At 44.2% G+C, this 21,366-nt stretch overlaps 1 protein-coding gene across 1 annotated transcript in view; it reads left to right on the top strand.

Moving 5' to 3' along the window:
- Positions 1 to 3,874: 3,874 nt before the first annotated feature.
- cd63 (CD63 molecule) overlaps positions 3,875 to 21,366 on the top strand; it is a 48,233-nt gene continuing 30,741 nt past the window's right edge. The window contains exons 1-2 of the mRNA XM_052009549.1: positions 3,875 to 4,012; positions 4,390 to 4,474. Coding sequence (XP_051865509.1) covers positions 4,409 to 4,474 — 66 coding nt within the window. The 5' untranslated portion in view covers positions 3,875 to 4,012; positions 4,390 to 4,408. The remainder of the gene's footprint in view (positions 4,013 to 4,389; positions 4,475 to 21,366) is intronic.

The raw sequence follows: 21,366 nt of genomic DNA, 5'->3' as shown, positions 1-21,366 counted from the left end.
AGAATCTTGTTGTTCCTGTGATAAGGTGCTGAAAGCTAACGACATATCTGCACTGCAGTGAATCCGATTTCGTTTATTTCTCCCAAAGTTCTGACCTGTGGCTCTGAAACCTCCGAAACGACCGTGTTTATTTCTGCTTCTGCCATTTCCAATCAGTTCTGTTATTAACGTATTCTTCTTTAACCCACTCAAGCTCAAGTCAGACACTGAAATTTGCGATGATACACAAGGTACAAGACATTTATATGTAAATATAAGTTTGAGACATTAAGCACCCAAAATTGGTTCAATGTTTGAGTTTACCCATGGTATTGACAGGAGTCAGAATCAGAATCAGGATCAAGTTTATTATCACTGACATGTCGTGAACTTTGTTGTTTTGCGGCAGCAGTACAGTGCAAGACATAAAGACATAAAAAATTACTCTAAGTTACAAAAATAAATAAACAGTGCAAAAGAGGAATAACGAGGTAGTGTTCATGGGTTCATGGACCATTCAGAAATCTGATGGTGGAGGGGAAGAAGCTGTTCCTGAATCATTGAATGTGGGTCTTCAGGCTCCTGTACCTTCTCCCCGATGGTAGTCGTGAGAAGAGGGCATGTCCCGGATGGTGAGGGTGGAGCTGGCTGAGTCTACAACCCTCTGCAGCCTCTTTCGATCCTGCACATTGGAGCCTCCATACCAGGCTGTGATGCAACCAATCAGAATGCTCTCCACCATACATCTGTGGAAATTTGCAAGAGTCTTTGGTGACGTACCAAATCTCCTCAAACTCCTAATGAAGTAGAGCCGCTGGCGTGCCTTCTTCGTGATTGCATCAATGTATCATTGATCATGAGTCAACATGAGAACTAATGCACCGTCATCAAAAAATTGTGCAACATTGTGCTTTACTAATGATGCTCCAAGCCATTGTCAACGCGTTCACTGAAGCATACTGGGCGATGGGCCTTATACTCAACAAGACCAACTTCCTCTACTTCCCATTCTCTCTGATGATAAAGGTTCATGGTGATGGTTCATGTTCATGGTGAACCACTTCCCATATTGTGGGACCCACCTCTCAGCAAAGCCAGTCATCGATGTTGAAATTCACCACCACCTTCAACGCATCTGCACATCAACACCTCCAACCTGACACAAACTCCTGGTCTACTGACAGCAGTGATTCCCTGCACGTATATATGCTTCTGAGACCTGGACTAGCTCCAGCAGGTCCCTCAATGTTCTGGCAATGCTGTCTCTGCAAAATCCTCCAAATCCACTGGGAGGGTAAGTGAATTAACACTGGTGTCCTCTCCATGGCCAATATCCACAGTATTGAGGCCCTAGTTATACTCAGCCATTGTGCTCACCACATCATTTGTGTACCCTCAAACAGGACAACCATCAAGAACATCTTCAAGAGACGGTGCCTCAAGAAGGCAGCATCCATTACTAAGGACCCTCACCACCTGGGACATGCCCTCTTCTCGTTACTACCATCGGGGAGGAGGTACAGGAGCCTGAAGACCCACCCTTAATGATTCAGGAACAGCTTCTTCCCCTCCGCCATCAGATTTCTGAACGGTCCATGAACCCATGAACACTACCTCGTTATTCCTCTTTTGCACTATTTATTTATTTTTCTAACTTGGAGTAATTTTTATGTCTTGCACTGTACTGCTGCTGCAAAACAACACATTTCACGACATGTCAGTGATAATAAACCTGATCCTGATTCTGATTCTGACTCTTGTCAATACCATGGGTAAACTCAAATATTGAACCAATTTTGGGTGCTTAATGTCGAACTTATATTTACGTATAAACGTCTTGTACCTTGTGTATCATCACAAATTTCAGTGTCTGACTTGAGCTTGAGTGGGTTAAAGAAGAATACGTTAATAACAGAACTGATTGGAAACGGCAGAAGCAGAAATAAACATGGTCGTTTCGGAGGTTTCAGAGCCACAGGTCAGAACTATTCCGAGCTCTGTGATGGGAGGAGATTACCAAGTGGACAGAGGTAAAGATTCAAGGACTTAGAGTCATAGAGTTATACAGCATGGGAAACAGGCCCAACCAGTCCATGCCGACCAAGGTGCCTACCTGAGCCAGTCCCATTTGCCTGAGTTTGTCCCATATCCCTCTGAACCTTTCCTATTCATGTACCTGCCTAAATGTCTTTTAAGCATTGTAATTGTACCCGCCTCTACCACTTCCTCTGGCAGCTCGTTCCACACACCCACCTCCCTCTGTGTGGAAAAACTTGCCGCTCAGGTCCCTTTTAAATCTCTCCATTCTCACTCTAAATCTATGCCCTCTAGTTTTGGACTCCCTGGGGGAAGAACTGTGATCATTCACCTTATCTATGCCCCTTATGATTTTATAAACCTTGTAAGCTCACCCCTCAGTCTCCAACGCTCCAGGGAAGACAGTCCCAGCCTATCCAGTCTCTCCTTATAACCCAAGCTGCCCAGTCCTGGCAACGCCCTCGTAAATCTTTTTTGCACCCTTTCCAGTTTAATGACACCCTTGCTCAAAGTCTGGAGAAATAAAGGACTGCAGATGCTGGAATCTGGATGAAAAAAACAAGATGCTGGAGGAACTCAGCAGGCCAGGCAGCATCTGTGGAGAAAAGCAGGTGGTCAACGTTTCGGGTCAGGACCCTTCCTCAGGACTGAAAGTAGGAAAAGGGGGAAGCCCAATATATAGGATGGAAAAGCAGAGCAGTGGTCAAAAGAGGGGAGGCGGGGTGGGCACAGGGAGGTGATAGGTAGATGCAGGTAAGAGATGGTGACAGGCAGGTGCGGGGGAGGAGAGGAGAAGTCTTCTTGAAGAAATGCAATATCCCCACTGAATTCATGGTCTATGACCACTCAAAGTGCAGAAGCAGCATTTGGAATGGGATTGAGAACGTCAAGACCATGCATCAAGAGCACGCAGAGACCGTGCACAAGTGGCAGATGGAGCGTACTACGGCACAAACTACCCACCTCAGAACCCACAAAACCGGAGTGGAAGCAATTTGTCCTCGATCCTGAGGGAGACACAGTAGACTGAAGATGCTGGAATCTGGAGCAACAAACAAATCCTGGAAGAACTCAGCGGGTCGAGCAGCATCTGTGAAGGCAAAGCAATGATCTATGTTTTGGGTTGATGCTGCTTGACACACTGAATTCTTTCAGCAGTTTGTTTTTTGCTCAATCCTGAGGGATCCCCTAAAAAGAGGCAGATGATTCACAAGGTAATGACTTGCCAACTCTCATTTGGGGATTGGATTCAAGTCTAATCCCAAAGCAGTTCACTAAACAAAAAGGGACGGATATGAAAATGGTTGACACAACGTTCCAAAAGCTAATAGCTCAAATATCAACCCACCATTGAAAACAGAGTAAATTACTGCCTTACAGTAATTAAAAGTGTTGATTGATATCTTATTCCACAGTATTGCAAAGTCCTGCAAGAAAAATAAGTGTTAAAACATGACTTAGTTGGTAACCCACAGCTGTTTCTAATGTTTGGCCCTCAAACTAAGGAATTGTTCGGCTTGGATGTGATAAACCAGGAAGTGGGGAAAGGACGTTTTGAAATTCTGACAATGTGCAAGCTATTCATTGACCCAGTCAATCGCTGAAACCTCACCCACAAGCGTTTTACTGACTGTTGAAGTCAGCTGTTATAATAAAAAAAGCTTTGTGAAGTAAACAGCACCTGAAGGTTACCATTCTTAAATGTTTATTTTTCTTTAAAAAAAAACCCTTTTGTGTAGATCTGTGAGGTTCCAGATGTTTATGCCAGCTTCCCTTCAGAACACAGTCAATCGGAGAATCAGTCTCTTGTGCCTCTTCTCGATCGCTCCTCCAGGGGGTGTTATATTGGGTTATCGTGTTTGCAAGGGCACTGCCCCTTTAAGGAGAAATCGCAGTGGCTTGACGTCAGATCAGGGGATTGGGAAAAAAAGGTGTTTGAGAGTCTCTTGCTGTACAGTCTTTCTGGAGCAAAGTGCTGTGTTTGTTAAGGTTTGAGGTACGGATCCAGACTTCTTTTTTACTGTTTGTTGGGGGTAGCTTTATTTCTGTAGCCAAAAGCAAAATTACAGTCGATGTTGGAAATTGCAAGCCTGAAGCGTTCTCTGTTTTTCTTTCTGTAGACTCTGTTGCGTATTTCCAACATTTTCTGTTTTTTTTACATATCGTTTGCTTTTACATTTGTTTGTGTGTCTGTGTTTCAGACTGCCTGGTAGGTACTGAGCCGTGCCAGATTGTTGGGGAATATGGCTGGGGATGTGTTTTTCAGCCATGTCTTTAAGCTGTGGTGTTGGCTCTAGACTTTTTTTTCCCTTCCTTCAACTATTCAAGCTTGTGTTTATAGATCTATTTCTTTCTTTCTCCCTCTCTTTCTAGATAACCGTCCCAAGTGAAAATGACTCTAGAAGGAGGAATGAAGTGCGTCAAGTACTTGATGTTCATATTTAACTTCTTGTTTTGGGTGAGTCGTTTATTTTTAATTAATACTTCGCCGTGTTAACTTCCCTTTTTTAATGGCAGGAACATGCTTTTCAGTATCTGATCTTGTGGTTCTGAGTTTCAACTTCCTTTTGGGTAAACTCTTATTAAGTGATTTGAAATAGCAGCCTGTTAGTGTTGGAATGAGCCGGGAAAAGTGTCTAAATGTCTCCCTTTAACACTTACCTACGGATAAATATTGCAAAAGATTTTAAAATATTATAGATCGCTTTTATTTTTACTCTTTCACCCCCTCCCAATTTTTTTTTTAAAAATTCAAGCCCTATGCTCTTGATCGCTTTAATTTTGGCAAGATAAAGGGAGCGGCTACGTGGATGGTTTTGTTTCAAATTTGGAAATGACTCGGTCTGACTGTGTTATGTCTGCACAGGTCTAGCGTACCCTTGGGTCAGTGAGTTTCGTGTCCAGTTTAAGATGGGGGGGGGGGTGTAAAACGAACACTCGTACATTGTTTTTCTGGAAGGGGGGGGGAGTGTATTGTTTGTATGTGAGGCGGAGGAAATGCCATTGGGGAAAGAAACGTTTTATGTGAGGCGGAGGAGTCTCCTCCAAACACCAGGGTGTTGGAGGACTTGAATCCTAAATCCTACAGGGACTAGTGTGGGCTGGCGGTGACCATTTATTCTGCGTCTCGCCTGACCAGACATGTTGTCTCTCCCACTTGTAATTGCCACTACCCACCGTCTCCTAATGCCCAAACTCCAGGCAAGTATGGGGTGGGGTTGAGTGGGGCTGATTAGAGGGGGGATGGGCGGAGGCTGGGGTTAGTCCCGGAACATGCAGCACGGAATTGCCTCGGAGCCAGGTTTTTGTATGCTAAATAGGGTGGAGGTCACGGACTACCATCACTTGGCTGTTAATTTGCTGCATTCACACACTTCCTATTGGTTTTAATGCTGCTCTCTAAACCTTGTCTCGGTGAAATGTCAGCCTGTCCCTCGACAAATTGAAAAATTGATTTCCCCTGAAGTTGGGGGAGGGAGGGCGGTTGTGTCTGTTACTTCACCATTGAGTCTCCTGTGCGTGGCTTTGAGCTGCACTGAAAGTCGAGACTTGTTAGTTTTGCCCTGGTTACTCCAGGGTTGTCACCTAAGCAGTTGTCTAGTGAGACTAGATTCTATTTTTTTTCCCCTTTCATGAGTGATTCATAACCACGTGGGTGAGATCATGGGCCATAACTAAGCATGAGGCATGATTTGCTTGTGATGAATGAGTTGAGGTTTGTGTTGCAATCCCTGTAGTTTAACCAAGTTTGGAATAAGAGAGAGCCTGTTTGGCCTACACATTTACAGTCAATGAAATACAGTTGCACTTATTCAGTCTTTGAGACATTTCTTTTGAAGCATCATTGCTCTGTATGGAAGGGTGCCCTTTTTTTTCTACTTTCCCTTTTTCTGTCCTAATGCTGAAAGGTGACCTTCACTTTGTTTCTATTAATTGTTTGCCATAATCAAAACTTGATTGCACTTATTCAAATTGAGAACCTGGTGATGCTTGCAGTGAGTTCCCATTGTTTGCCCAAGGCACTTCAACACTTTGCTGGGCTGTGGTCCAGTTTTGACTTTTGTTAAATGTGTTGCATGGAGACAGGACTTTGGGTAGAATATAACTGGTGTGAAACCAATTCCTCACACCTTAAGCTTTGAGGCAGGCAATCTGCCAAGAGTCTGTTATTAGTACGAAGTGCGGACAAGGGTGATTAGTGTTTTAGATGTAAACTGACCTTGAGGCACTATTGGGGTAGTGGAAGTGTTTGGGGGGGGAGGTGTTGTGAAATATTTAAGGCTACAGTTTCCTGTAACTTTATTTTGAGTAATGCTGCATAGGTTGCTGAGGTTTTGTTTTCTCTGGCTGGACCAGGGAGGGGAACAGTTACATTAAATGACTACCCCATTGAGAATTATTGCCTCCCACAAGCCTGAAAGCAGTATTGGTGCACTGATGTAATCATACCCCAGAATCAATGTACACTAATAATGCATTACACCCAAATTAGCTGTTTTTTAAATTCTCCATGGCAACCAGGCTATTGGAGTTCTTTTTCCACATGTTAGTTTTTTTTTGCTCCATAAGGCAGAGAAGTGTAGAATAAAAGCTTTATGGCATTTTGGGGAACTGGGCTAGCCATGTTTTCTTGCCAAGAAATTTGCCATGCGTTCTTTATGAAAGAAATAATTGCACAACAGCCAGTTTTCAACTACTACCCCTCCACTCCCTCCCATCCTCCAGGCAATGATCCTCAGATTGGCAACTTCTGGTTATTTAGTGATGTCACCACCTGCCCATGAGTCACCCCCACCCAATCATTTTATACTTCCCCTCTCCTAACTAATTGAAAGCCTCAAAGAAAATGTTGCCTGGGTTACTCGGAGCAGTGTCCAGAAGATTAGTCTCCCTGGAGGGTTGGTAATCTTGGGAACATTGCAGGAGTAGATTCCTTTTTGCCCTCTTCTGAGTTCTCCCTTCAGTAATTCAATACCATCTACTGCCTAACTTTTGATTTTTTTTTTGTTATTGAAGTTGTTTAATCACTGGCTTGTCTCCATTAAGTAATGGAACAATTGTTTTGTTTGGTCAAACTCCAGTCACATGTAGCAAGTGTTTTTCTAATAACTTTAGCCCTCTGATTTGATGGGACTGCATGTTCAAAATTTCCCCCTTCTTACTTTCCAAATCTCTAACACTTCATCTGTACCTGTTCAAAAGGGTTAAACAATAAAGCTTGCTGAGACCAGCTTGAGCTGTGTTGAGTGTTTGTGTCTCCTGGTGGGTGTTCAGCCATGTTTGCTGCTTTTCAATAAACTTGCTGGTTAGCCATCTTGTATCCTACTTCTGCTGACTGACCTTCATTACAGTTAAATCCCTGCCCCTCCTACAGTCCAGTATAGCAGGCAGGTAAGTTGTTCGGCCCAATGGTCGGCTTGTCTTAGTTGCCAATTTTTTATTTGGTAGCTGGGGAATTTGAAGTAATTAAATCTGTAATAAAACTGCCAATGGAGTTTTTAAACATGTCATTTTTTTAAAAGCCGTACTGGTTCACCCCTAACCCAATCTCATCTGAGCCTGTCGTAAGTAATGTGGTTTGTCTTTTAACTGACCTCTGAAATGGCAAGTTCCCATGTTTGGGGGCAGTTGGGGATGGGTAATGCTGGCCTGTGTGTAACTAAAGGAAGTTTAATTTGGCTATTTATCGAACTTCTGTTTTGTGGGAACTTTGTGAAAACTGGTTGCTCTGTTTGTTACAACACAGTGGTGACTGCACTTTCAAAGTACATCAGTTGTAAAATCCTGATGTCATGAAAGTCTTTAAAATCCAACCTTTCCTTTCTAAAGGGGAGTTGAGTGCTAGAATTTGTTTTGTGAACAGAACACAGCCTTGTATGTTAGTGGCCAGTCTAGAACTGGAGATGTGTAAACAGCCTGTTAAGAACTCTATACCTAATAAAAACACAATCTTGTTGCAACATAGGCATGTTGTAGCTTAAGTGTGGGCTGGAAGGGGGTTTCCATTTGAAATTTATGATTTTTGGTTTCTCCCTCTGCTGCAAGATTGACATACTTCCAGAGTTAGTTTGCAATGAATCCACTTGGCTTGTGATTATACCACTCCCCCCTGCATTGTAACTTCAGGGACAAAGGGGCAATTTATAACTATAATATTTCAGCCACAAACTTAAAAGATGATGTTGGGGCATGATCCAATTAAAAAGCTTGAGGTGTTGAATGGTCTCTTGACTTTACTAGTACACTTCAAGGTGACTGTCTGCCTTGGCAGAATGACTGTGTAATAAGGAAGAATGCTCTCCCTTATGGCAGCAAAGGCCAAACCATACTGAGATCGTTCTTAACAACTTCTTGGCCCATGCACTTACCTTCCACCTCCCCAAAACTGAAGCCCAGACAGTGTGTCATCAGGTAGCTGCCCCAATGTGGGAGGAGAATTGTAATTGATTGCCTGCCTTGCCTTAGTCAGATGTAATGCCTGATATCGACTGTTCTCCTGCTTCACCCACACAAATGTTCCAACATGTCAGGATCATTTGATGTCTGGGCTCGGTTATGTTTAAGCAGGATGTTTGCACCAAGACTATGACTCCATCCCAGTAATAGAAAGGTAGACTTGTATTTCTGCTAAATGTTGTGGACTGAGGGTTTTTGAGTTTCTCTCCAGTTTGCATGCACCAATTCTCAAATCGATCACTGGATCTTCAGAAAAGTTTGATTTTGGGGTAAATGAGAGTATCTCCCTCTTCATTCAGAAGGGCAATTTGGCCCATTGAGTTTATACTCGGAACAATCCCGTCAGTCCCTCTCTTCTCCCCCCCCCCCCCCCCCCACTTATTTTCTTGTAGCCTATTCTCTTGCATGCCCATCAACTCCTCCCTAATTCTGCTACCACCCACTACACTAGGGCCAATTACTCTCCCAATCTTTGAAATGGGGGAGGAAACCCACGCGGTCACAGGGAGTTGTGCAAACTCCACACAGACAGCACCAGAGGTTGAGATTAACCCTGGATCGCTGGAGCTGTGAGGCAGCTGTGGTACCACTGTGCTGCCCTTCACTTGGTTGCAGTGCCCTGTCTAGTCACAGGCAGACAGTGCTCCTGCGCACTTCATCTGAAAGGTGGCACCTCTGACTTTTTTCCCCCAGTGCTGCAGTAAATGACTGTTACTACCTGATGGTACAGTTTGGGCTGTAAGGTCAGTGCCTGTTGGGGAAGGAGCTGGATTGCTGGTCCCTGCTCTGATTATCCCAGAGAGAATCTGCGCTGAGATTGGTGATTATCCCAGAGAGAATCTGCGCTGAGATTGGTGAAAGGAATTGTGTGAGGTGATGGGAAAGCTGCCAACTTCCCCTCCCACAAATGATTGAGGATGGAACAGTTGAAGTACAATGACTGCTTACTCAGAGCTGCCAGTCACGGGTGGGGCAGAGCCACTGGAAGCTGTGGGGTGTGTCCTACTCCCTATCTCTTTTTCTGCACTGGCTGTGTGCTCTCCCAAGGAGTTCAGTCACTTCCTTCACCTCCAGGCTGGTTACAATACCCTTTGTCCACTCATTTCCTGGTGTGATGACTGGGCAAGCAGGCTGGTTTCTGGTTTTGACATTGTAGACAACCACATGGGTCCTTCCCACCTCTGTTTCGCCAAGGCCACAATGACTTCGCCAATGATAACAGTACATTGGCACTTTCGTGTTTTCTGCAAGAAAGCAGATATGATGTCTGTTGAAAGGTTTGTGTATTACAGCACGGTCCTCAAACTGCCAGTTACTTTTTTTGGATTAGGACTTGGCTTTGAACAAGACTGAAACTGAGTTTCTATATACTTGTTTGCACAGACATTCCAGTCAGCTTTCTCCAGAGGAAACTATTTGACGCAAGTAACTGGTTTACTTGGGGATACTTGTTGCTGCCGTGCCCACACAGTTGGGGAAGGTTCAATGAGTCAAAGCATAGGGGTGGTTTTCCTGATGCTTTGCTCACTGCCTCGTGACTTTTATTATGAAACTGTGTCAGCTGTGGCTCTGGCAGCCTGCTCACTGGTGTCTGAAGTTCTACTGCCCACTCCGGAGACTTTGGCTGACAGGTCGAAACTTATAAAAGCCCCTGGCAGTGCAACATCAGTCTTTTGGGGTATAATGTTAAATTGGTGCCTCACCTCCACTCCCAGTGGATGTAAAATAAAATCCAGTGGAACTTCAGCATTGTGTTCTGGCATTACTTATTCCTCAGCCATCATCTTCAAGCAGAAACAAGTGATCTGTTATTAACACTGGAGCTTTGAGTTCTGATTTAGTTGCATTTTCTCCTTTTAATAATGTTACATGTCAAGTAGTTCATTGGCTGCAAAGCACTCGGGGACATCATGAAAGATGCGCAAATGGTTTTATTTAGCCTTGGCTCTAAAGTTAAGCGTGCCTTCAATTTATTGGGACTCTTTCCTTTTCAGGATGTCAGTAACACAAGGAGGTGCAAGCTTGATCTTTTTCACTGTCTTGAGCTTTGTTCTCAATCATACTTGGAGACTTTCCCAAGCAGCATACGAAGGCAGGATCTGGTCCAAACAACTTTGCTAATACCTGCTGACTGCTGTGTCCCTCTGAACTATCTTTTTGTTTTCTTGCAATGGGGTGAGGCCAATGTTGTGACTTGGTTATTGGCTGCGCAGGTTTTGTCCTGGTCTCTGAAAGACCATGTGTTTAACAGATACCTTCTCTGCTTGCTGTTTCAATTTTTAACAGGCCAACAGAGGTTCTGAATGGGCTTTAGGAAGATGGTACTTCCCCAGTGACCAATTTAAATAACTTTTTTTTTGAAATAAGAACTTTTGGCTCAATGGTGGTGGTCCTGCCTCAGTTAGAAGGTGAGTTTGAATCCCTACTGCAGGCAGTCCTGCAAGTATTGACCAATGGGATCTTCCTCTTCAATGATGTGCCCCCACCTTCAATCCACTAGGGTTATCAGAGCCCATAAAACAGTACTGGTATAGCAGGATAGTGTAAAGCTGGTTTATGCCATGGGAGAGTAGGACAGAATCCCTGTGATACCTGACACCCTTCAGGGAACATGTGTGGTGTTTTGCCAACTATGTAAATAATGGGCTCCTTCCCACCAAACCTGGAAATTCCAAGTGGATGCTGTGGCAGCAATAAAATCTTGTGCAAGTTCATGGGTATGTTGCCTGCTAACTTTTGCTCCTCCAGTACAGGTATCTTACCATGAGCTCGCTTCTCTTCACTTTCTTCTCGCCCAACATCATCCCTCTAGTCTCTCTAATTTCCCCAGACCTGGTCTTGTGCACACCCCTCCATTTCATGCCTTCAACTGCCAAGTTCGTAAGCTCTGAAATGCTTTCCAGGAAATAACCCCTCCCCTATTTTAAGACTCTTTTAAAACCTGCTACTTGTAGCCTAATGGCTGTGAAACTGTCTTATTTCTTTTAAACTGTGCTAGAGGCACTATATAAATGCAAGTTATTGCAGTCTAGGCTTTCCCATTTCTCCTCTGGCAAAAGGTTTATAATTGCAAACAATGACTTTTTTTGCATGAATCAAGGGTGTTGGCTCATTTCAAACGTTTTAATGTTAAAGTTGTGTTTGTATCTTGAATTTTCAGTGTAACCATCATTCTCTGCCCTTTCATGTGCTTGCAGGCTGGACTTCAAGTAGTTGCTGACTACATGCACAGTGAGCAACAGGTCCTGCTGGCGGTTGGATAGGTCTGGGCTGCTTGTTCCTGTGCTGCGCAAGCAACTTGCCTCGAGGCGCTTAATGTTTGCTCCTGGGTGCGGCGCTCAAAGCAGGAGCTTGGCGCTTAACTTCAGCTTTGCCCTTGCGCTGCTACCATTTTTAAAAAGGCGCAAGAATCCTGGGTTGGTTGCGAGACCAGTTGCTGCCATTGGATGTGGGAGTCGGCCAGACTGGTGACAGGTGCAGCCATTGGCCCTTCAAGGTGCAGTGGAGGTTGAGTCATTAATTTGCTGTTGGGCATGGTTCCCTGGCACAGCATTGATGGCAGAGTGCACTGGGTGGTTGGGGGTGAAATGGGACAAAGCAGCTACATGCACCGTCATTCCAGGAACGTTAACACAGCCGTGCTTCTCATTTCCACACTCTTTCCCCTCCTACAAATGCCCACACGACATTCTGAAAGTACCAGCTACAGCTCAGTCGACAACACTTTCCCTGCAGTGTGGTTACGGGTTCAATTTCTGCTCCCTTGGATTGAAAGAATAATTGTTCTGATACCTGAATGTGGTGCTGTGCTGGCTTTCAATGCCACTTTCTGCAATAATAAATTAGGGTCCTCCTGGATGCTGGTAAAAGGTCCCATGGTACCATTCCCCTCTTCCCCACCTCTGCCCGCCCCCCCCCCCCCCCCCATGCTAATCTTTAGTCATTGACCAACAGAACTTAAATGCATTACATGTTACTGCATTACATATTACTACCTATGGGAATCTGCTCTGCGCAAATTGGCTGCTGTCTCCTGCATTGCAAGGAATGAACTTCAGAGCCCAAATCATGAAAGGCACAAAAATTCATCCACCAATTATTGTCCGGTACTTGGTGCCACATGAGGAAAAGTGAAGGTTTTAGAGTGTGCAAAAGAGATTTATTAAATGATTTGTTTTGGGGAGGGGAAACTTCAGTTACATGGATAGACTGGAGATGCTGGGGTTGTTCTCTTGGAACAAGAGATTGAGGAGCACTCCTTAAGTGCTTAAAATCACTTAAGGAACTAAATAGCATGAATAGAGAAACTGTTTTCATTGGTATGGGGGTAGCCAAAAGTGAGATGAGGATTTTTTTTTTAAACTGAGTAAGAGATTATGGTCTGGAATACTCTGCTGGTGGGGTCAGGCAGTGGGAGGGAGATTTAGCTGGATAAGTATCAAAGGACACAGCTTGCAGGGCTTTAGTGAGGGAGTGGGTCTGGCTGGGTTGCTTGTATGGAGCTGGTACAGATTCTTTCACTGACTGGCCTCTCCACACTGGGATTCTGTGCCATTCCAAATTTGTGATGCCATCACTCTGGGTAAGATGAGGCCAAAATGCTACAAAGTCAGTAGAGACTGATGCGAAATGTGTTTCCAATATTGCTGGGTTCCTTAATATTTTATAAACCTGACTGATGTTGGGGTGTGTGGGATCTGAAGAAGGGGGTTGACTCTTGCTCTCCAATGGACTCTTTTGGGGTGGCAGTGGGGGATGGAAATGGAGTTGGTTGATGCTTGGATCTCGTTGATGTAGTGTCCCCCAACAGCCCCTCAAAGTTGGTGAAATCACAATCTGTGTTTATACACCCCTGAGCCAGGGAGTGGGATTAAACAGGCTAGTTCTTCAAGCCAGCAAGTTACTGATAAAACTGGATGTCAGTATTGCATTTCTAAGTGTTTGGGTTTTGTGGAGGGATTTTTAAAGAACACACTGAAGAAGCTTTTAGGAGGATGGGTTCTTGAACTTGATATTCTATTCAACGAATGCTGTCATCTGAGTAACTGTTGCCCTTGGTGTGTCACAAGGCATCTCAGTTTTGGCTGAATCGTGGGAAACAATTGCAAATCCTTCAGAGGGAAAAGCATTGGATCCAAGGGCTCATTCATTATTTTGCTGTCTGAGCAATGGTTCAGAGGTCGGGTGGTTCAAGCAAGTGATGATTAGCTTGGCACAAATCTTTCCACGGGACAAAATAAGTGAGTGACTGAGGAGGAGCACAAAGCCATTTTGGTATAAATTTATTTTTTTGTTTTTTTTTCTCCTTTTCCCCACCAGTTCCCCAGTTCTGAAGCAATGTGTCATGTAAGGTGGCCATCCTAATCATTGCACTTACAGCATGCACACACCAGACCTGCTGTCAACTTGCCAAGATAAGCAATGCTAGCACATCCAAAGTGGCTGTAGCTCATAATGGGCTGTAGCTACTGATTTAAACAGCAGAATGGCAAATGAAATGCAAGTGGTTGCTGCAAGATTCTGAGAACCCAGAATTTTAAAACTCTAGGTGCGCAAAAACTCTTAGCCAAATGAGTGGCGTAGGACCTGGAGCGCTCTACTTGCCAGGTGGAGAACTAGACAAGAGGATGCGCGGAGGGTTGCCCTGCTTGGTGCCCTGGCAAACCCAAGGATGACACAGCATCGTGGCTGACAGGAGTTGGTGGTCGCAGTCAAGTGTATGCCCTCTGCCGAACCTGGGAACAGATACAGAAGAAGATGGCACACTGAGGAAACTGCCAAGGTACGGTTACTCAACAGTACCACATACTGGGCGGTTGGCCCATGTGTCGATGTCAATTTTTGTCTTGCTGATCTACTTTGCATTTGCTGGTGGCTTGTGCCAGCCCTTCAGACATTCTTGCAATGATTATGCATGGTTGTGTAACCACATTCTAGCAGGGCACACATTCAAGCTGCAACTTGCAGCTGAAAATCTTGGCAACAAGGGCTTCACACAAGGAAGTGTAATGCAACTACATGGTCAGTTGTTAAGACTGGATGGGGTAAAGTTTAGGTACAGCCCTGTCCTTGGATGAACTTTATATAGTCTAAATTTGTCTGCTCTTGATTCAATGAGGTTTGAGGTTGTAGACTTGAATGTGAGCTCAGCAGCGAGGCCTCCAAGGTTTAACCTTGACCTACAGCAGCATGAAGGGAGAGGTGAAGGTGACACTTGAGATACTGCTCCAAGCCCTGTCAGTGCTGTCCAGTTCCTGCTATCCCTCCTAATCATCTTTGCTCCCTCGTGGCCATGCCCATGAGAATTGCACACAACTTGCAATGCAAGCCTGTGGCTTTGGTGTTGTAATAGCTAGAAGCTAACGTCCCATTCTTGTAATCCTCATCTGCTTTTGGGCACACGTGAACATTGCATACAGTAACCTGCAGTGCAAGCTTTGGTTGTACATGTTGCAAATCAACCTCAAGGTATGTCTCAATACAAACTTTATTTTTCAGGTGTCTAGGAATAAAATATTCTAACGTGCCCTTTTTTCTCCTGTCTTTTGTAGACCTGGAGGAGCAGGCTTCTGAAGGCACTGAACAAGACTACACCCTATTGTCTATTTCACCAACGTTTGCTAGCTAGCACCTGTACACCTACATGAAGATGCAGTTGGTGAGCTTGAAGGTGGCACTGGTGAGTCACTTTGCACAGCTGAGAAGGAGCAAGAATCTGATGCCCAGTTGGCACCGTGACTTCCCTTGCTGATCCTCCTGTACTTTGAGACCTCTTGAGTGAGGTGGAGGTTGCTGGCTGGCACATCAATGCAGTACATGGGCAGGGTGGTGGCTACTGCTGTTCCCTCCCCTAACCTGGAGCTGGAATGGTTGAGAATGGAAGTGGCTGCCCTCTGGACCGTACGCTGCAATCCCCTTTGTGTTGGTCCTGCCAAGGTAGTTCCCCCCCTCTGTCATCACCAAGGGGGTGTAGGTATGGTTGGCTGGGTACCGTCCAGCCTGTCAGGTCTCCTTGGCTTGAGTAGGTCAGCTTCTCCCCCACCATTTAAGTTTCTGTCTGGCATGCTAATCTGTCTCTTGAACTCTTACTCTTCGAGAGGTTGTGCTGAAAGAACCCTTTGACTCTTTTTTTTGTGGTGTTCATCTGTAAACCAGTTTCCTTTCCAGTTAAAGACAGAAGTAATAAGTGTACACATACTGTAAATGAAGGAGCTGTTGGCTCATCTTTTGCCTGAAGTACTGTGACTCTCACTAAATCAGAGTCATCTGAGTCACCTGGGTTATATTCAACAATGTAATCACTTTTTGAAATAAATAACTTCTGACTTCATCTAGAACTTAACCCAATGCATGAGTTGTTATTTTGCATAAGAGGCCATCTTCAGTAAAGAACCTCTGAAAGCAGTGTCTGCACTGTGGTAAATTGGGCTTTTCTTTGGATTCATCATTCTCTTGTATGACTATGCAGATTATTTTAAGTAACAGAGCTGTTGTATAATGCTGTCTGTTTTTCCCCCACCCTGCACCTTTTTAAAAATATCCTGATATAACAATTACAGTGAGTCACTTGTCTTTCTGTAGGGTGGTTCTTGATGCCAGCAACCATGTTTAAAGCACTAGTCACTTTCCTGTTGTATTTCTGACAAGAATCTTGCATTTATACAGAGTATTTCATGATCTAAAATGCCCACCTTCTCAGAAACTAGTCTTCAACCAATTGGATTTGTTGCACATGATGCCATAGAATGGCTGAGGACATTGGAAACAAAGGCTGTGGTATCGGACAGCATCCCAGCAGTGGGATGGATACTTGTGCTCAGAACTAGCTGTGCCTCTGGCCCATCTGTCCCAGTACAGTTACTACACTGGCATCTACCTGATGTGGAAAATTGCCCAGGTGTGTCCTGCCCACAATGGGACAAATCCAATCTGGCTGATTACCAAATCATAGGTGTTGCTGACAGTGCTATCTAGTCATGCTTGCAGTACCCAGTTCTGGGTTTACCAGGGCCACTTGGTGCTGGACCTCATTGCAGTCTTGGTCTAAATGTGCATTGGAGCTGAATTCCAGAAGTGAGAGTGACTACCAAAGCAGCATCTGATTTGAATTCGGCATCAAGGAGCCCTGGTAAACCTGAAGTCAATGGGCATCAGGGAGGGATATTCCAGTGGTTGGAGTTGTACCTTGTGCTGAGGAAGATAGTTTAATTGGAGGTTGGTCATCCCAGAGCATCACTTAAGACAGTGTCCTAAGTCCAAACATCAACTTTTTCATCAATGACCTTCCTTCCATCATAAAGTCTGAAGTGGGGATGTTCACTGTACAATAATCAATTCCATTCACACTCCTTAACAAATGAAGCAGCCCATGCCTGCATGCAGCAAGACCAGGCAATAACCATTTCCAACAACAGATTAACTACCTAGCATTCATTCGTCTCCCACTGTCAACATCCTGGGAAGGGATTGGTGGGGGGTGGTGAATGTATCCCTATCAACCTGAAACTCAAATGGGTCAGTCCCAAATACTGGCTACAAGAGCAGGTCAGAGACTGGGTATCCTTCCCTTCTGATACCCCATGTCTTTCCATCATCCACATTCAGGAGTGTGAAGTGCTCTCCACTTGCCTGAACGAGAAGGGCTCTCAAAAAGCTTGACGTCGTCCAGGGCAAAGACCATTTAATCGGTGGCCGTCCACCACCCAAAACATTCACTCCCTCGTCCACTAGTGCACAGTGGATGCAGTGTGTACTGTCTACAAAATACACTGCAGTTACTTGCCCAAGCTACTGTGACAGCACCTTCCAAACCTATGACCTCTATCACTGAAGGAAATGGGAAGAGAATGCCACCACTTGCAGGTTCCCCCTCAGAGTTGTCCACCATCCTGACTTGAAGATGGATCACTGTTCCTTCATTGCTAGATCTAAATCCTGGAACTCCAACAGCATTGGAAAGACCGGTGGGTTTTTTTTAATTACTGTGAAGGTGGTTCACCATGATCTTGAGGTATATTGATGTTACCCTTGCCCAGTGATGTCCATGTGAACTATGAATGCAAACAAAGTACTTAACAGCCAGTGGTACTTCAAGGTATTGTCTCTCAATGTAGCAGCTAATTTGTGTATGGTGAGCTCCCAAGAATGGTAATGTCATGAACCAGATGATTGGTCATTTTAGGCCAGGGTACCAAGCATAACTCCCCTGTTCCTTTCAGGGAGAAAGTGATCTTGCGGGTTTTTGGTACACCTGAGAGCAGACCTGATCTCAGGAAGTCTCCTCCAGAAGACGGCACCTCCAGCAGTACTGTTGGCGGAGAATGGTTTTTAATGCCCCTGTCAGTGTTATTGTAGCCATGACTCTGAATGGGGTGGGAAGTGCCACACTGACCTATGGTTGACACTGCCAAGTACAAACTGTCACCACCTGCAATTTGATGCTGTTTTCTGTTAACCTGGATTTGCTGCCTTTATGATATGAATGTTGCTTTGTAGACTCTGTTCCTCCGTCAGCCTCTTAAATATCCCCATTAGTCCTCCTGGAAGTAGATCTGAGGCAGTACATTAACCTGCTGGTGAAGTGATCTCCAAATGGGAGGCCTTTTTTCCACTTGAGCTGCATCTCGTCAATGTAACTGTAATTTCTGCCTCCCTCTTGCGATCTAATGAGGAGCACTCGTGGGTGCAAGGTGCAGTGATGGTCAAATTCTCCCTCTTGCACCTGCTTTCTGTGGTGACACCTAACTACCTTCTGTTGCTTTGTGGATGTGTAAGGGAACTGAATACACAAATAGCTAGGTTATGTTTCTGTTGTATAGGGCTTGGGTGAGACCTTGTCTGCAGTGGTATTGATCTCCTTATTTAAGGATGTTAATTATTTGGAAGCTGTTCACTGGACTACAACCCAGAATGGGTAAGTTGCCTTCTGACGAATGGGTGGATAGGCTGTGCTTGTATCTGCTGGAGTTTAAAGAACAATAGGGGATTTGATTGAAACCTAACTCTTGAGGGGGTGGGTGTGGAGAGGATGTCCCCTCTGTGGGGAATATTTTAAGCTTCAAAAACAAAAGGTTGCCCTCTTTCAGATGAGGTGAAATTTTTCCTAAGGATGGTGATTGTTTGGAACTCTTCCTCCAAGATGGTGGAAGTGGTCTCTGAATATTTTTAAATCTTAGAAGTAGATGGATTCTCGATGGGTGAAAGATTACCAAGGGTGGGCAATTTGGAGCTCTGGTTGTAATTGGATCAGCCTTTGTCTTAATGGCAGAACAGGTTTGAGGGGCCGAGTGGCCTACTCTCAATTCCTGTGTGAATGATCCTATGGTAGTGATTTGAATAAGACCTGGGAGCAAGTGTTCAATGTCTTGGTCCTTCAAGACCAGATCAAATAAAGACCTTTTCATCAAATTAATTTCTGGGAGCTTGCTGTGTACACTGTTACACCCAAGCATTCATTTGTATAGGAAATGTATCTCGAGTTACTTTACAACCAAAATGGTGAGAGACTGCACAAATAAGTTAATTTTTAAACTGTCTTCAATGGCTGTACATTATTTTCCCACCAAGTTGTTCTTCCTTGTCTGAAATGTCTCCGAACTTTCCTTTCACCAAGCTTGTGCTTTGACTTGCTCATCCTGCAATTATCTTGAAGCCTTTCTGGGTGGTGGGGTGGATTTACTTGCACATTTTGAACTTTGTTCATGCACACTCTTAACAAGTTTCCTCATGTATTTTGAGGAGTTGGGGTGGAAATTACAATCTTCAGCTTTAGATCTTTCCTGACACTGGATTGGTGCTTATTCTTGGTGTGACTGCCTCAGGCTTGTATTCTAATTTGGCAATACAGCTCTATTCATTTGCTTTACTCTGGAAATTTATTTGTGTCTTTTACTGGAGGAAAGAAGTGCCAAGCTTTTTTTTCTACAGATTTTGAGCTTAAATTCAAATTTGTCTGGATTTTCACAGTAATGCCTTAACTTTTATTCCTGCTACCTTAAAGCCTGTTGCACTGTTGTAGTGGTGACCTATACAGTATATGAAGATCTCATTTGAACTGTCTCTGAACAATATAGAATCTGAATCTTGTGTAGAATTTTTTTTTGAAAGAAAGTTGAGCTTCCCATGCAAAATTTTACTTGGCATGGTTTTCTTCTGCTTAATGGGCCAGTATTGACCCCACAGTGCCATTTCCTGCTACTCGGACTGATGTCTCATTTGGGGGAGAAGTGTCAAGACCCTATGGTCACGACCAATGCTATGTCCATTCTTCAACAGACAAATATTTAGGTGTTTTCCTCCTTTGTTTTGGATGAGGGTTTATTTATGCTCTTAATTGAGTGGCATTTGAAAGGTTCTAATCCTCTGCTCACTTTGTGTTTGCAAATCTTCAGACAATTACTGTTTGCTGCTCAGCCCAAATCAATTTGAAATGCTGCTAAGCTTGTTCATAAACCCACATCTTGTGGTGTGTTGACATCCATCCCATTTAAAAGCTGATATCTGAGCTGGTTTTATAACTGATTATTATCCTTGCATGACATTGCAATGGAAACACAAAGCACTTGCCAGTGTCTGTGCAAGCTGCATGTGTACACTTGCTCTCAAAATAGTTTCCTTAAAGGAAATTAGTTTTCCCAAGCAAAGCAGCTGATTGGTCCCTCAAGCTCTTAAACAGGGTTCAAACTCTGCTGACAATTTTGCCAAACAAAAGGAACCTGATTATAAGCTGCTGGCCTGACTCTGGATTCTTTTTTCCACTTTGTAATATCCCATGTTCATAATGTTTTGTGGCCAATAACTTTTTTAAGAGTATAGTTATTATGTAGAAAAATGTCAGGCAATTTGTGCATGGCAAGCTTCCATAAACGGTAATGTTATGAGTAAATGTGTTTTTTGATGTTGACTGAGGGGAAAAGTGTTGGCCGGCACAGTGAGGAACTGTGCCCTGCTCTTCATGGGATCTTTGGAATTGGCCTGAGATGACGGGGCCTCCTATTTGTACTTCTCTGGTGCGGCCTATGCTCTCTGCTGTACTGCACTGGATCAGCAGCCTATCGAATGGTTTATTCATTTAAAAAAAATCTACCATGGGATTTGCATAGTACAACATGGGTCCTTCTGCCCATGATGGCATCATGGTTGGCACAGACAATTTAAACTGAGACCATCTGCCTGCAAATGGTCTATATCCCTCCATTCCCTGCCTGTCTAGATGCCTCTTAGATGTTACTATCATATCTGCTTCCACCACCTCCCCTGGCATGTGTTCCAGGCACCCACCACTCTGAAAAGGCAAGTTCTCTTAAATCTCCTCCTTTTGAATCTATGCCCTCTAGTGTCTGACATTTCCACCCAGGAAAAAGACTACCTACCCCTCATAATTTTGTATACCTCTATCAGGTTGTCCCTAAGCCTCTGCTCTAGAGAAAAGTTCGGTCAACCTTGCAGCTAATACTCTAATCCAGGCAGCATACTGGTGAACTTTCATTACCACCCTCCAAAGCCTCCATCCTTGGTGTCGTAGAGTAATACGGCACAGAAGTGGGCCCTTCAGCCCAACTGGTCCATGCTGACCAAGATGCCCATTTAAGATGGTCCTATTTGGTCCATATCCCTCTAAAACTCTAAAAAGACACTTGGAAAGGTACATGGATAAATGTGTTGTACCTGCCTCAACCACTTCCTCTGGCAGCTTGTTCCATGTACACATCACCCTCTGCACGAAGATGTTGCCCCTCTGGTCCCTTTTCTAAAAATCTTTCTCCTCTCACTTTAAACCTATGCCCTCTAGTTTTTGATTCCCCAACCGTGGGGAAAAAGACTGTGTGCATTTATCCTATATACCCCCTCAGATTTTATACACCTCTATAAAGCCTCCTATGCACTCAGGAATAA

Source organism: Pristis pectinata, chromosome X, assembly GCF_009764475.1.
Source record: "Pristis pectinata isolate sPriPec2 chromosome X, sPriPec2.1.pri, whole genome shotgun sequence".
Lineage (NCBI taxonomy): Eukaryota > Metazoa > Chordata > Chondrichthyes > Rhinopristiformes > Pristidae > Pristis > Pristis pectinata.
This window is presented reverse-complemented; position numbering and strand designations above follow the sequence as displayed.